The following is a 14,412-nucleotide window of genomic DNA, read 5'->3' as shown; positions in this document are numbered from 1 at the left end:
TCTCCTTTTAGTTGACCTTGTACCAGTGATTTGTACTGTCATGAAACTGTACCCTTTTCTATTGCAAACTGCTAATAAACTCTTCAATAAATCAATCAATCAATCAATCAATCAATACTCAGTCCCAGAACTCTGTGACGGGGGGTGGGTAAAGTAATAAGAGTATAATACTCCCCACACCCTAGGTAGGGTTGGCGATAGGGCCTTTCTGTGTGGAGTTTGCTTGTTCTCCCTGTGTCTCCTAGGGTAGATACCCTCACAAAAACATGCAGTAATCCTGGTCTCTATAATGCTTCCCCCTGGCCAGCCGGGGCACCTGATGGAGGGGAAAGGAACTGGTTGGAATAACGTGTTCGTTCCACGCGCTACGTCCAAACCGGGGAAACTCCCCCCTGTCAGGTGAAAAAGAGCAATTTGGACTCTTCATGCATAGAAGGAAGCATGAGGTCAGTCCGTTGTCTCACCCAGGCGTGGCAGAGGGAGAGCAGAGCCCAGGATTACATAGGTAATTCACTGTTTGTCAAATCCCGCCCCATTCTGCTCTGTTACTAAGTAGTACAAATTACCCTGGGCAGATTGCTTTTATAGTGGCAGTGAATGGGGGGAGGGGGTATTTTCATTGCCTCATTATTGCTATTTAAAGTACCAAAGGAAAAACATCTAGGTGATATTAATAAAAAGGGAAGACAAAGGTACAGTAGTTACATTGCAAAACAGGGGGTTTCCCCCGAAAATATATGTTTTAATTTGTTTAATCCCAGTGGGACAGAATCACCATGGCAGATTCTTTTATAGTGGAAGTGGATGGGGGGAAAATATTTTTCATTATTTTTTCTGGTTGGCCAGTCAGGGAGTCTCAGGGACCAATCAGAAGGCTGACAAATGGTGGATTGGCACTGAGTAAAAAAAGAAAAGAGTATAATACTCACTCCCAGAACTCCGTGACGGGGGAGGTAAAGTTGGTGACGTTGGCTGCCAACCACAGGGTTTTGTTCTTGCGTACGGTGTCCTCCACGCAATAAGGAGTGTTCCAGGGCTGGTTGCACTTGGCCCAGGGCAGCTCGGGCTGGAAGCACTGGAACAGGTAGTACAGACCCCACGCCAGGATCACTATGTAGTAGATGTTCAGGAGAGACACGATCACGATGGAGGCGTAGCCAATGCCTGCATGGCAGAGAGGGAAGGAAGAAGAGAGACACGTTAACCACATGAACTCCTTAGCGCAGTGTTTCTTAAAGGTGATACACCATGAAATTTCACTTTTCCTATTTTAAAACCTTTTTTTGGGGTCCCACTAGCACCTTCTATCCTCACAAAGTCCCATTTCTGACCATTGTGTCTTTCTCTGGTTTTGGGAAGGCATAGTTAAAAGCATCCCACGGGTTCTCAAAACAGGTTGTCCAGATTTGCTGCCGTCGCTGACGTCAGCGACGGCCGTTTTTGAAGAAAAAAAAAAAGAAAAGAAAAAAAAGGAAAATTTTTTTTTTTAATCAAAGAATGTTTTGGGGGGGTGGCGCAGTTCAGGCCAAAGGTGGTACTGCAGCTGAAAATGCTCAGAGCCATTCAAAAATGAGAGAGGCTCTCTATTCAGGAGTGGTAATTTAGCATCAAACCTTTTGAAAAAACGTTTTTGGGACATAAACAATATGACATAAATACTTTTTAAATGCATGGTTTATCACCTTTAAACTTCAAATTTCCTTACATTTTTAAGCTTTTTTCATGTTTCCTGACCTCAATTACACACACAGAAAAAAACAGAACTTCTAACATTCAGTGGTTCTTCTGCAATCTGTAGTTTTTTGAGAAATTAGGCTCAGAAAAGTGAGTTTATTTGGCCTCTGGACAAACACATCGTCCAGGGGCACCTTTGCTGTTACTTTACACTGCGTTTGTACCGTTCCAATTTACCATTTTCGAAGTCACTTCCGGACATCACCATGGCAGGACGTGTTTTTCGCTCACGCTCCGGAACCAAAACACCAAAGGCTTGGTTCATCCCACATTTTCTCCTATTTCTACTATGGATCACGGATTTATGCTATAAATCACCACAGATCCTAACACCAATGGAATACGAGAATCTTTTATGGGAAATGGACAAAACGGACGAAAAACACAGTGAGTTATATCTTCTTGCCAAAACGGTAGCTAAACACCCGAGCTTTGGATCTCATGTTATTCAATCTCTGCTGGCTGCTAACCGGAACAAAAGAGACAAACCCCTGAATGGTTGTATGAGTCGATCTTTGATCTTCTTATTATTACTACAATCAGGAGATTTAGAATCGAATCCAGGGCCTGTAGCTACCAGACAGATGACCCGAAGACTAGCTGCTCTCGCTACTGCAGCTGGATTGACGACGGCAGATCCTTCTTTGTCTGTGATCAGCGAAGCTAACGATGCTAACTTAGCTAGCTCCTCACTGATGAATCCTGAGGGACTAACAACGGGCTACTCCAGATGTCCTGACCAGCCGACCTCCGACGATCACACGGCAGTCGCCTCCGCGGACTCACGGATCGTCGAAGGACCCCCTGGCTCACGGACCCCCGGTGAACCCTCGGCGATCGCCCCCGCATGACTAGCTCAGCACGAGACCAGCATCATCAACGCAAGTCACACAACACCGGACCCCGGCGGCCCCACCGACCCACCCGACCTGCAGACGCACCCGGCGGACCCCTTCATGGACCCGGTGGACCCCCTCATGGACCCAGCACCCCAGAACAGAGTCTACATTAACTCTGCTCCACGCTGGCTAACGGAGAAGGCCAGAGCGCTGTTTTCTACCTGGGTTAAATCGGTGACCACGGGCCCTCACCACCCCATCCCCCAACTTTTCATGGAGACCCCTTTGTCCCTTTGTCCCCCTCTGAAGCCCCCAGAGACTGCAACCAACCCCCCCTCCCCCACCGACGCCGTTGCGAACACTTCCATAGACCTCGCCATGGACTTTGCCAGCCGCTTTGTGAAAAGAGGTATTCATATTATGCACTTAAACATTAACAGTTTGTTTGCTAAATTTGAACAAATCAAGCATATGGTTCACGAAGGTAAGGTCCATTTTCTAACCTTCTCAGAGACCAAACTTGATGACTCTATCACTGACTCTCAGATCGAAATTGACAACTACTCGGTCATCCGAAATGATAGAAACAGATTTGGTGGTGGTGTATGCATGTATGTTCATAACTGTATTAAGTATATCCCCCGCCCTGACCTACAACACAGCTCTTTAGAAACTGTATGGGTGGAAGTGATTCTTAAGAAAGCTAAAAACATACTAATCGGTGCCATCTATAGACCGCCCGACCAAAATGATTTCTATGAGTTACTGGAGGAGAGCCTTGCACCGGTGGACAATGTTGAAAAATACATTATTGGCGATTGGAACACAGACATGCTTCGTAAAGAAGCTCCTCTATTCAAAAAGTTCAATAAGCTATGTAATCAACAGGGTTTCACTCAGCTCATCACCAAGCCAACTAGGGTTACAGATAACTCTCAAACCACCATAGATCTCATTGTAACCACAGACAAATCTAAAGTCTCCGCGAGTGGGACTATTGAATGTGGTGGTCTAAGCGACCATGATATCATTTACTGCACCCGCAAAATACATAAGTCCAAAGCTGACGGCCACAAAACAGTTGAAGCTAGAAACCTCAAAACCTACTCTAGCGAAGCCTTTAACCACAAACTGGAGAAATCTGACTGGTCCCCAGTACTAGCTAGCACTCAGGTCGATGAAGCCTGGCTAGGCTTTAAATCCATTTTCAACACTACCCTAGACGAAGTGGCTCCTTTGCGTAGGGTCAGGGTTAAAGCCCGCTCACAGCCATGGTGGAATTCGGAAATCTGTGAATCAATGAAACTCAGAGACAAAAAATACTCTGAGAAACGCAAATATAATCACAAACTCAAAAAAGGCCCCAATAAACACCTTAAAGCCAAATTAGAAATAGTCAGTCTAGAGGCTAATAAACTGAGAAATCGGACAACCTCCTTAATCCTTTCTGCCAAAAAAAACTACTTGGATGAGAAAGTTGAGGAAAACATCCACAAACCACGAGACCTATGGAAGCTATTTAAAACCCAGCTAGGCTGTGGTGCTAAACTCAGATCCATAGCCAGCAACATATCCATCCAAACTCCCATAACCCTCCTCACGGATAGTCTTGATGTAGCCAAAAATCTCAACATCTACTTCACCTCCATGGCCAAAAATCTGGTCAATAAACTGCCCGCTCCATCTGGGCTGTTTGGTGTTAGGCACATCTCGAAATTCTACAGGAACCTTGGGGTATGCAAAGACAACTTTAAACTTGCCACGGTGTCAACTGATGAAGTGTTTAAAAAACTGCGCACCCTACCTCAATTCAAGGCCGCTGGCCATGATAAAATTGCCCCCAAATTTCTCATAGACTCAGCTGCCACCATTGCCCCAATCATTACCCATATTATTAATCTATCTATCAAGCAGGGTTATGTCCCCCAGGACTTCAAATTAGCCAAGGTAACCCCCCTGCACAAAAAAGGCAGTAAACTTGACCCTGGCAACTACAGGCCAATCTCAATCCTTAGTTCCATCTCTAAGGTAATGGAAAAAATTGTCTATGAACAGGTGGCTAGATATCTTGAAGAGAATAAACTGATCTACGAGTTCCAGTCTGGCTTCAGAGAGTCCCATTCCACAGATACATGCCTCATCTATTTGAATGATTACATCAAACGTGAAATTCACGATGGCAAATATTGTGGCATGGTCATGCTGGACCTCCAGAAGGCATTTGACACCGTCGATCATTCTATTCTGATCGAAAAACTCAAAGCTATTGGTCTTGATAGCACAGCAGTGAGATGGATGCACTCTTACTTGGTGGGGAGGGAACAGATGGTGGAAGTCAACGGAACCCTGTCCCCCCCCCTCCCAGTAAACTGTGGAGTACCTCAAGGGAGTATACTAGGACCACTGTTGTTCTTAATATACGTAAACGACATGTCATCTGCTTGTGACTGCAATCTGTTTCTGTTCGCGGATGACTCGGCTCTCCTAGTCTCAGGCAGAGACATTTTGCAGGTTGAAAAGGCCCTTAACTGTGAACTTAACAAGATCTGCACCTGGCTCAATGACAACAGACTCTCAATTCACCTAGGCAAAACTGAATGTATCCTCTTTGGATCTAGTCAGAAACTTAGCCTAGTTGAGAACTTCACAATTAAAGTAGGTGACACTGTGATAGAAAGAAAAAACCACATCTGCTACCTGGGTTGCATCCTGGAGGCTAACCTATCCAGTGAAAAAATGACCACCAAGGTAATCAATAAAGTCAATCAACGAATTCGCTTCTTGCAAAGAGTTGCCCCACTGATCAATATTAAATCCCGAAAGACACTAGGAGGTGCTCTTATTGGGCCCCTCATTGATTACGGAGTCCTTGTCTGGTATCGCGACGCCCCAGCTGCCTTAAAGCTAAAGCTCCAAACAGCCCAAAACAAACTAATTAGGGTTGTGCTTGGTCTCCCTCCTCTGACCCACCTTACCGAGCATCACCACGAAAGCGTGGGGTGGCTCAAAGTAGCTGACAGAGTACAGCATCTTGCAATGGGCCTGGTGTACAAGATACACTACACCTCCAAGATTCCCATGTACCTGACAAACTACTTCTTAAAGGTCAAGGATGTTCACGATCATAACACCAGAGGCAGCTCCACTAATCATCATCAGCGTAGATTTAACACTAAACAAGGCGCTAACTCGTTCTCCTGCTATACCATCAACATGTGGAACGCCCTTCCACAAGCCCTAAAGGAGAGCAAATCCCTAGCCTCCTTCAAAATTGGTATGAAAAGTCACCTTCAGACAGCAGCTACCCGTGACTTGTAAATAGACTAAGCCCCCATGCTCCCCCCCCCCTTTTTCTTTGTATTCTGCCTTTTGTATTTGATGTTATGCTTTTGAAACTGATATTATCCTAGATAAAGTACTATGTTCTATCCGTCTGTCTTTCAATGTTATATGAGATACTTAAAGTGTGGTTCCTGTGGAAATAAGCCTCGGCTTTCTAGGATCTCCTTTTAGTTGACCTTGTACCAGTGATTTGTACTGTCATGAAACTGTACTTTTTTCTATTGCAAACTTCTAATAAATTCTTCAATCAATCAAAACCATTTACCCATTACTTTCCACTGTGTTTGTATCGTTCCAATTTACCATTTACCGTTTACTTTGCACTGTGTTTCTATTGTTCCAATTCTTACCATTGACATTTACCACTGTGGTTCTTGCACTCCAAAAAGAGGCGGCGATTAACAGGAAAGTTCATGAACTACGACACCAACAGGAATCTAGGTACAGTATATTATCTTTGCAAGTCAAAATGCAACAGAACACAAAAAAACCTGCCATGGATCACTGGAGTGGAGTTTTCAGTTTTAAAATTTTAATACACGTTTTAAGGACCAGGACAAAGACTGTTATGACTGGTAAAAACAGCATGTCATAATTGGTTTCAACATTTACATTGCAAGGTCTCCCCCTTGACTGACAGTATACAAATGGAACCAAATGGCTCACAACGCCTCGCAACGCGTTACGCGAGGCGTTGTGAGCATGTAGATCTGCTATTTTCACAATATAGAACCGTGTTATACAAAATGTAATGCCTCAACTATTAATACTTGTCAGGGTGGGGGGGTCCCCAGTTTAAATATGATTATTTTGGGGGTCGCGGCCTGAAAAGTTTGAGAACCTGTCATTAAACAACGTACGTCTATGGGAAAAGGGGAAACTAGAATTGACAGGGTGCACCGGCTTGATAAGTCTCACTTGGGCGTCGGCTGTCGGGGGATAATTAGATTCCCAGGCTCAAAGTTCAGCTGGTTTGTACTCTCCATTGCATGGAACTATTGTGACACTGCATTCCTTTAAATACTGCCATGCCCTTTAATCATGCATCAATCATGTTCATAATTATCTGTTTTGACTATAATTGTGTTCTTAATTGTTCCATCGTCATACTGTACTTTCTCATCAACATAGATAGATACCTTTATTACCCCAAGGGGGAAATTCACATAAAAGCTATATACGTTGACAAACCAGTTGAGCTGGAAGAACTTCTGTCTCCTCCTTTCCTCATTAAGGCTGTCCTCTGAAAAGCCATATGTCTATTAATATACTGTATAATAACCATTATGAACTTTAATAGTCAAATACACACCCATTCACCATTGCAGTTAAAGGAGTAGTTCACCCCCAAAATGCATTTTTTCCTTTTGATTACTCACTCCATGGAGAATTGAGTTCAATAATATTTTTATTTTTGTCGCATTCCTAGACAACAATTTGATTACATCTACTAACCCTACCCCCATTGATTCCGGATGGGGACCCGAATGCGTTTAGGTCTCCATCCGGAATCAATGGGGGTACATTTACATTTTTTGTCTTAGGAATGTGACAAAAAACTATATTACTAAAAATATTACTGAACTCAAGTCTCCATGGGGAGAGTAATCAATAGAGGAAAAAAAGATTGATTTGAAAATAACAGATCTACAACGCTCGATCTACGAGCTTGTAGATTGGCTATTTTCAAATAGCCGAAGTCTACTGTATACAGCGTAGGGATGAAGTGGTCAATGTATGTTTTGTAATATTTAAAATCTGCAAAGTAACTAAAGTTTTCAAATAAACGTAGTGGAGTTAAAGTACAATATTTGAATCTGAGATGTTGTGGAGTAGAAGTAGAGGTATTGGAAACTGGAAATGATGGGGGGGGGGGTCATTAGACATTAGACAAGTGACATTAGACATTAGTATTTTTAATACCTCTAAAATGACAAATTAAACATTGACCAAATTGTCAAATGTTAGAGGCAGTAATTGTGAAAATAGCAGATCTACATGCTCACAACAATGCGAGGCGTTGTGAGCATGTAGATCGGCTATTTTCACAATAGAACCATGATATACAAAATGTAATGCCTCAACTCTTAGTGCTCGTCAGGGTGAGGGGGGTCCCCAGTTCAAATATGATTATTTTGGGGGTCGCAGCCTGAAAAGGTTGAGAACGGCTGAAGTAAAGCACAAACACCTAATCGTACTTTACAGTACTTCAGTAAATGTACTTGGTTACTTTCCAAACCACCGTGCACTTGATTCACAGTCCCAAGAATTCAAAACCAGCACGTAAACAGTAATAATCATCAACGTACAGTAGACGGCAACTAAGTTTCCGCGGCTCTGGTTTCAAAGCAGGGGGAAGGAGAGCCTGGCCAAGCAGCGCCCATCATCGCTAAGTAACTCCGCTATAACTTCTCCCAATAAACGACCTTAGTGTTTGTGTGCTATTTTTGGACGTGACTTTGGTCCAGACCCCCCCGGACACACACAGAAATCCCCCCGGCCCCCCGGCCTTCCTCCACACTTCTCCCAGAGATATTTTTAAACCAGCATCACCCCCCCTCCCCCATTCCCAACGGGCCCGCCGTTCCCACATTCCAACTGGCCCAACACACTGCTGGGCGAGTCAGTCAGTTCCATCCATGCGTGAACGAGCACACGTACAGCGTATGCGTGCCGCACGTGAGCATGTTTAGCGATTAAAAGCGGGGGCTCTGTTGGCTGAAGGAGATAGTCCAGTCAATATGAGGTTTGACCCAAAAGAAATTGCAATAGTAATGGTTCAAGGTTTTTTATGATCCTTATATATGAGTGTATCAAGGTAAATTCAGGGGGTTCAAGTTTTTTGCACATTTCAAATCTTCCTACTTTTGAGTGACTGCAAATTCTTCCAGGGGTGAAATTCCCCTTTAACTATACACAACCTGTGGGGCGCCCACTAGACCACGTAGGCTTTGTGTAGCCTGCAGCAGGTCGCTGGTTCGATACCCGAGCCCCACCAGATTTGCTGCGTGTCAATCCCCATCTCTCTCCCTGTTTCCTGTCAGTCTACTGTCCTATCAATAAAGGCATAAAAGGCCCAAAAACATATCTTTTAAAAAAAAAACTATACACAACCCAAACCTCTACTAAAGTGCTCATGCCATTTAAACGGGTGGGGAGGACAATGGCAGCCCACGATTGGCAGTTTTGTCCGCCCTCTCTCTTTGTCACAGTCAGATGCTGTGGGCACAGGGACAGACGGCCTTGAACACAGCACTGTGTCATTATTATCAAGCGTACAATCCATTACGGACGTTCAAAAAGTAGACTACATAGTTAACCCATTTAGGACTGAGGCGATTCTAAAAACACCTTCTAAATCCTGAACTAAGTTTTCAGAGAAACGTCAAATATTTATTCAAAAATTAAAGAAGCTATAAACTGTACATTCTGGGTTTTTTAGCGAAGGTTCTGTCAGCATCCCTGTGTTAGCTGATCTGAGTGAACGGGTGGGGTTGTAGGGATCGGTCAGACTTTGAAGGATGGAGGTGTCATAACTTGCTGCTTTGAAGGCCAGCATCAGTGTTTTGTACTCTGTGCGGGCAGCAACCAGGAGTGGAGAAGGGGGGGAGACATGTGAGAATTTTGGCTGGTTGAAGACCAATCGTGCCGCGGCATTCTGGATCAACTGAAGCGGCTTAAGTGCACATGCCGGGTTGGCCAGTGAGGAGAGAGTTACAGTAGTGGAGTTTTGATATGACAGATGTCTGGATGAGGAGCTGTGACTTGCCTTCAGCTGTCACTCAGTCTTTTACCAGCAGTGATGCACCGTCTAGAGCACGGGTCTTCAACAGGGGGTCCTCAGAGTTACTACAGGGGCTCCTCCAAATCTTTGTGTGATAAAAACTTTTTTTACTCGTTTTTTATATTAACCACTTGAACCCTAGCGTCCATATTCCGAGAACGTTAGCCAGAAATAGCAGATCTACAAGCTCACAACGCTTGTAGATCTGATCGGCTATTTTTGGCAAAGAGGTTTGGTTTAGAGGGGGAAAAGAGCAGACTAAGTAGAGTGAAAGGTCAAGTTTATTAAGTATTGACGGTTCAAGTGGTTAAATATCTGAAAACACAAATTGACATGAATCCAAATTACCCTGATGATTGTGCTGTGAAACAATGAAACTATATGGAATCTATGGTTTGTTTGTTTTGTTTTTTTTTCACTCAATTTTTATTGATTTTTTCACACAAACAAATACACCATGGCATCCATCATCTCTTCACATTAGTCATCATCATACTGTTCATATACAGGATTTACTTTTTTGTCTTATTTTTTTCCCTTTTTTCCTCTTTTCCTTTTCACAAGTCCATCTTCATTTTCATTAGAACATTTCCACCATCATGTCCGTCGTTACACCCTTTCTCCTTATACTGGAGAGTTAATCACATTTACATTCATTGACACTATACACATCTTGTTAACCATCCTTTGTTCAAATAATTCCCATAATATTAACCATCAGTTATTCACTTATCTCCCCTCATCTGTTCTACCTGTTTATGTCCAATATAATGTTAACATCCAAATGTCATGCCATACACGCACTCACAAACAAACTACTACACTAATCACACACATACACAAACACACACACACACACACAGGACTTCCACCTAGGGGCGACTACCCCCTACCCTCTCTAACTAAACTGAGGGGTTTGTCCCCATCATGGACAGGGCCCCCTCTCTAGACCTGAAAATATTCCCTACTCTTGGGTCCTTCCAGCGTCTAGCCAACTACACAGAAGAGTAAAAAAAAAAAAACAACAAACATATCAAAAACTACACAATCCCCCTAAACTAAACATCCCCTGCTCCCGTCTCCAGCGACACCTCCACGTCCCCCGCCGCCGGGTCTACGACCCGTGTCTGCGTTGTTGGTGGTGTCGTTGATGGTGGTGGTGTTGGCGGCGGTGGTGGTGTCTTCAGGCGCACAGGCTGGGGGCCACTGTGCCAATTCTTTGACTGTTCTTGCCTCCTGTCTTTCCCCTTTTTCAACATTCCTCTTTTTTCTTCTCCCGTCTTTCTCCTCAACACACGCTGCCATCTCTCCACGTTTTCCTTCCTTCGTCTGTCCTTCTCCATCGCCGTGTCAGCCGTCCTCTCCGTTCCCGGTTCTTGCTGCGCCTCTTCGTCCTGCATCTTCTCCGTATCCTGCGTCGTCTCCTCGCCCAGCGCCGCCTCCACGCCCCCCGTCGTCGATTCTGGAGCCCGTGTCCGCGGTGTTGTCCTCTCCCTGTAGCCTCTGGTTCGGATATCCCTCGCTGCTTCTGCCGCGGACGTATACAACTTCGTTCCGTCGTCCCACTGGACTTTTAGCTTTGTATATGGCGATTGAAACGTGATTTTTTCTTGTTTTAACAGACGTTTAATTGGCACATACTCCTTTCTAAGTTTGACCACTTCTGGTGGGTAGTCATGGTCCCATCCGAGCCTCTTCCCGGCCACCTTTGTTTCTTTAGCCCACGCCTTTCTGAGAACCAACTCCTTTACATCAAATCTGTGGAAGTTGATAATGATCGAGCGTGGGGGAGCCGCGTCGTCCCGAGGTTTTCGCGTCAGGGCTCGGTGGGCTCGCATGATATGTAGCTCCGTGTCCTCTGGTAGGTCGAGTTCAGCCCACAACAGTTGCTCTATGAAGTCAACCATGTTTGTCCCGTCTTCTGCTGTTTCTGGACAATTGAACAGCCTTATATTGTTTCTCATTTGCCGCGATTGCATGTCCAGCAACCTTTCTTGTAGTCTCCTCACCCGATCCTCCAGGTATTCCACCGACTCGCTCGCCTCTACTTGCCACTCCTCCGTTGCTGACACTCGGCTTTGGACCTCCGCTATCTCCGCTTTTCGTTCCTCCATCTCTCCGCTCACCTTCTGCTGCTGCGTGTCCATTTCTTCTTTTAGCATCCTTATTTCTTCTTGGTTCTCTCTCCTTATTTCTTCTTTCAACTTTACAAAGTCTTGTCTCACTTCTTGTCTAAAAGTTTCCATGTTTTGTTTGATGTCAGCGAGTCCTCTGATCACCTCCGCCATTTGCTCGGCTGTCGCCATCTTAGCTTCTTCTTATTTCTCTCAAATACTTGTTTTTAAGCACCACTATGTGTTTTTTACCGGTTCTAGAGTCGCCCTAGCTTCTTCCACACACTTTTTTTTTAAATGTTTTTATCTTACATGTTGTTTTGCATAGATTATTTTCCGACTATCGGGGAGCTTGCTTTTCAGGCTGTTACTCAATCCGCCATCTTCCCGGAAGCTGGAATCTATGGTTTGTTAAAAGGTAGCCTGCTTCATATCTCTCTCAGCTAAGGCGTCCCTGGCCTGAAAACGTTGAAGACCCCTGGTCTAGAGATCACTGATTCCCAAACAGTTGGGAACCCAAAATGGGTCCCAATCCACTGTTTGCGAGTAAAGGCCTGTCCATACTTTGACCGAAATGTTCGGCGAGTTGGACTTTCCGAAGTGCAAATTTCCGAACTCTCATTCGGTCTAATGCTTTTCAGAAGTCACAAGTGACGTCATTTTGTAGTCGAACTTTACCTTTTGACCGAAAACGGCGGTTTCGGTCATAGTATGGACAGGCCTTAAATATGCCTTTTTCCTAAAACATTTTATTTCATTAAACATGTTGTTGTTGTCGGGCAGAAAACCTCTTATCTCCATATTCTGACTTTTTGGTGTATTTTCGTAAATGAATGCCCTACTTGATCATACTTTACAGCGTCACACGAAAGCAGCTAAAACAGCCGATCTACTGTATAAGCTCACAACGTGACGCACCAAAGCATCATACATATGGCAAAAGTAGGCTACAGTATACAGGGTTTGAGGATTTAATTACAAACAAAAAACAAATTTCCACTGGTAACGCCGCAACCAATTTTCCGACTTGCCAGCTTGCCAGTGTCAATTATCGTTAACCAGAGCCAAGCCAAGCGGTCATGGCTCGTTAATTAATTAGAATCAACTGGTGAGGATGACTTCTGGCTGTCACAACATTCTGGGATTGACAAAGGGATAAATGACAAATTGTGACTTAATTTAACAGAGTAAACTTTTTGTTGAATATTAACTCACACTTATGCCAGCTTTGTGCCAGTTATTATCGACCCTCCCCTGCTGTGCCAACGTTGGAACGATGGGTCTAAGCCTCTAAGGTTGCCTACACCCATCGTGTAGTGAGTGAGGTGGTGGTGGTGCCCAGTTTAAAACTGGCATCAGACTACAGTAAGTAGTGAGTGTCTCATCGGTATCAATCTCTGGCTCCGCTCTCGCATGACGCACTCCCCCCCCCCCCCCCCCCCCCCCCCACACACACACACACACACACACCCCTCCCCTCCCCACCACAATGACTGGAAATAATCCCCCGGCTGCTGATATGGGGGAGGAGTGTCCAATGAGTCAAGGTCAGCCGGCCGAAACAGGTGGATTTTTTTCTTTTTTTTTTCTTCTCCTCTGGTGTAGGAGTTACCGCTCTGTCTGTGTGAGCCTGTGTGTCACACAGAGGCTGGACACAGGGCTTTAAGCATTGGTGTAAAGTAACTACATTTTTACTTAAGTACTGTACTTAAGTACACTTTTGAAGTAGTTGTACTTTACTTGAGTATTTCCAATTTCCAATGCTTTTACTTCTGCTCCACTACATCTCAGATCCAAATATTGTACTTTTACGCCTACTGCAATTATTTGAAAACTTTAGTTACTAGTTACTAGTTAGCCCTATTTCATACCTAGGCTATTTGAAAATAGCCGATCTACAAGCTCACAATGCGCTGTGAGCTTGTAGATCTGCTATTTTCAAACATTTTGTACTTTTACTTTTCGTACTTTTAAGTACATTTTGATGTCAACACTTTCATACTTTTACTTGTAACGGAGTACATCTACATTGCAGTATTGATACTTTTACTTAAAGGAGCTATAGTCAACTTTTTCTTGAAAAACGGACGCTAAATATAAAAATGTTTCAGAAAAAAATTTTTTTTTTAGAAAAAAGATTAAGCTTCATAAATGTGTTTCTATTCAAAGATGACCACAAAAAGCGTAAAAATAATGATAGAATAATCATTTTGGCCATTGTCAGACTGACTTTGTTTACATTCCTCTTCTATGGATTGATAAGGGATGTAAAAAAAAGTCCCTACAATGGCCAACATGATTATTTTATCATTATTTTACGCTTTTTGTGGTCATTTTTGAATAGAAACACATGTATGAAGCTTATTTTTTTATAAAACATTTTCAAAACATTATTTTTATTTTAGCATCCGTTTTTCAAGAAAAAGTTGACTATAGCTCCTTTAAGCACAAAATGTGAGTACTTTTTCCACCACTGGCTTTAAGGTTAACCTTGTGGTACTCTGTGTTTGAAAAACTGACAAATACGTTGATACTCGATCTCCAGTAGTTTCTCACGTACAAAAAAAAAAAAAAACGATGGCGCTTGTTGCACAAAAAC

General features: G+C 43.7%; 1 protein-coding gene across 2 annotated transcripts in view; it reads right to left on the bottom strand.

Annotated features, from left to right (window-relative positions):
• The window catches only part of LOC308291996 (sodium- and chloride-dependent taurine transporter-like), a 70,811-nt gene that overhangs the window by 34,350 nt on the left and 22,049 nt on the right, over positions 1 to 14,412 (bottom strand). For both annotated transcript variants that reach the window (XM_080734187.1, XM_080734186.1), the window contains exon 4: positions 930 to 1,164. In XM_080734187.1, the coding sequence (XP_080590313.1) occupies positions 930 to 1,164 (235 nt within the window). The remainder of the gene's footprint in view (positions 1 to 929; positions 1,165 to 14,412) is intronic.

This window comes from Nannobrachium achirus (assembly GCF_963921795.1).
Source record: "Nannobrachium achirus genome assembly, chromosome: 9".
NCBI lineage: Eukaryota > Metazoa > Chordata > Actinopteri > Myctophiformes > Myctophidae > Nannobrachium > Nannobrachium achirus.
This window is presented reverse-complemented; position numbering and strand designations above follow the sequence as displayed.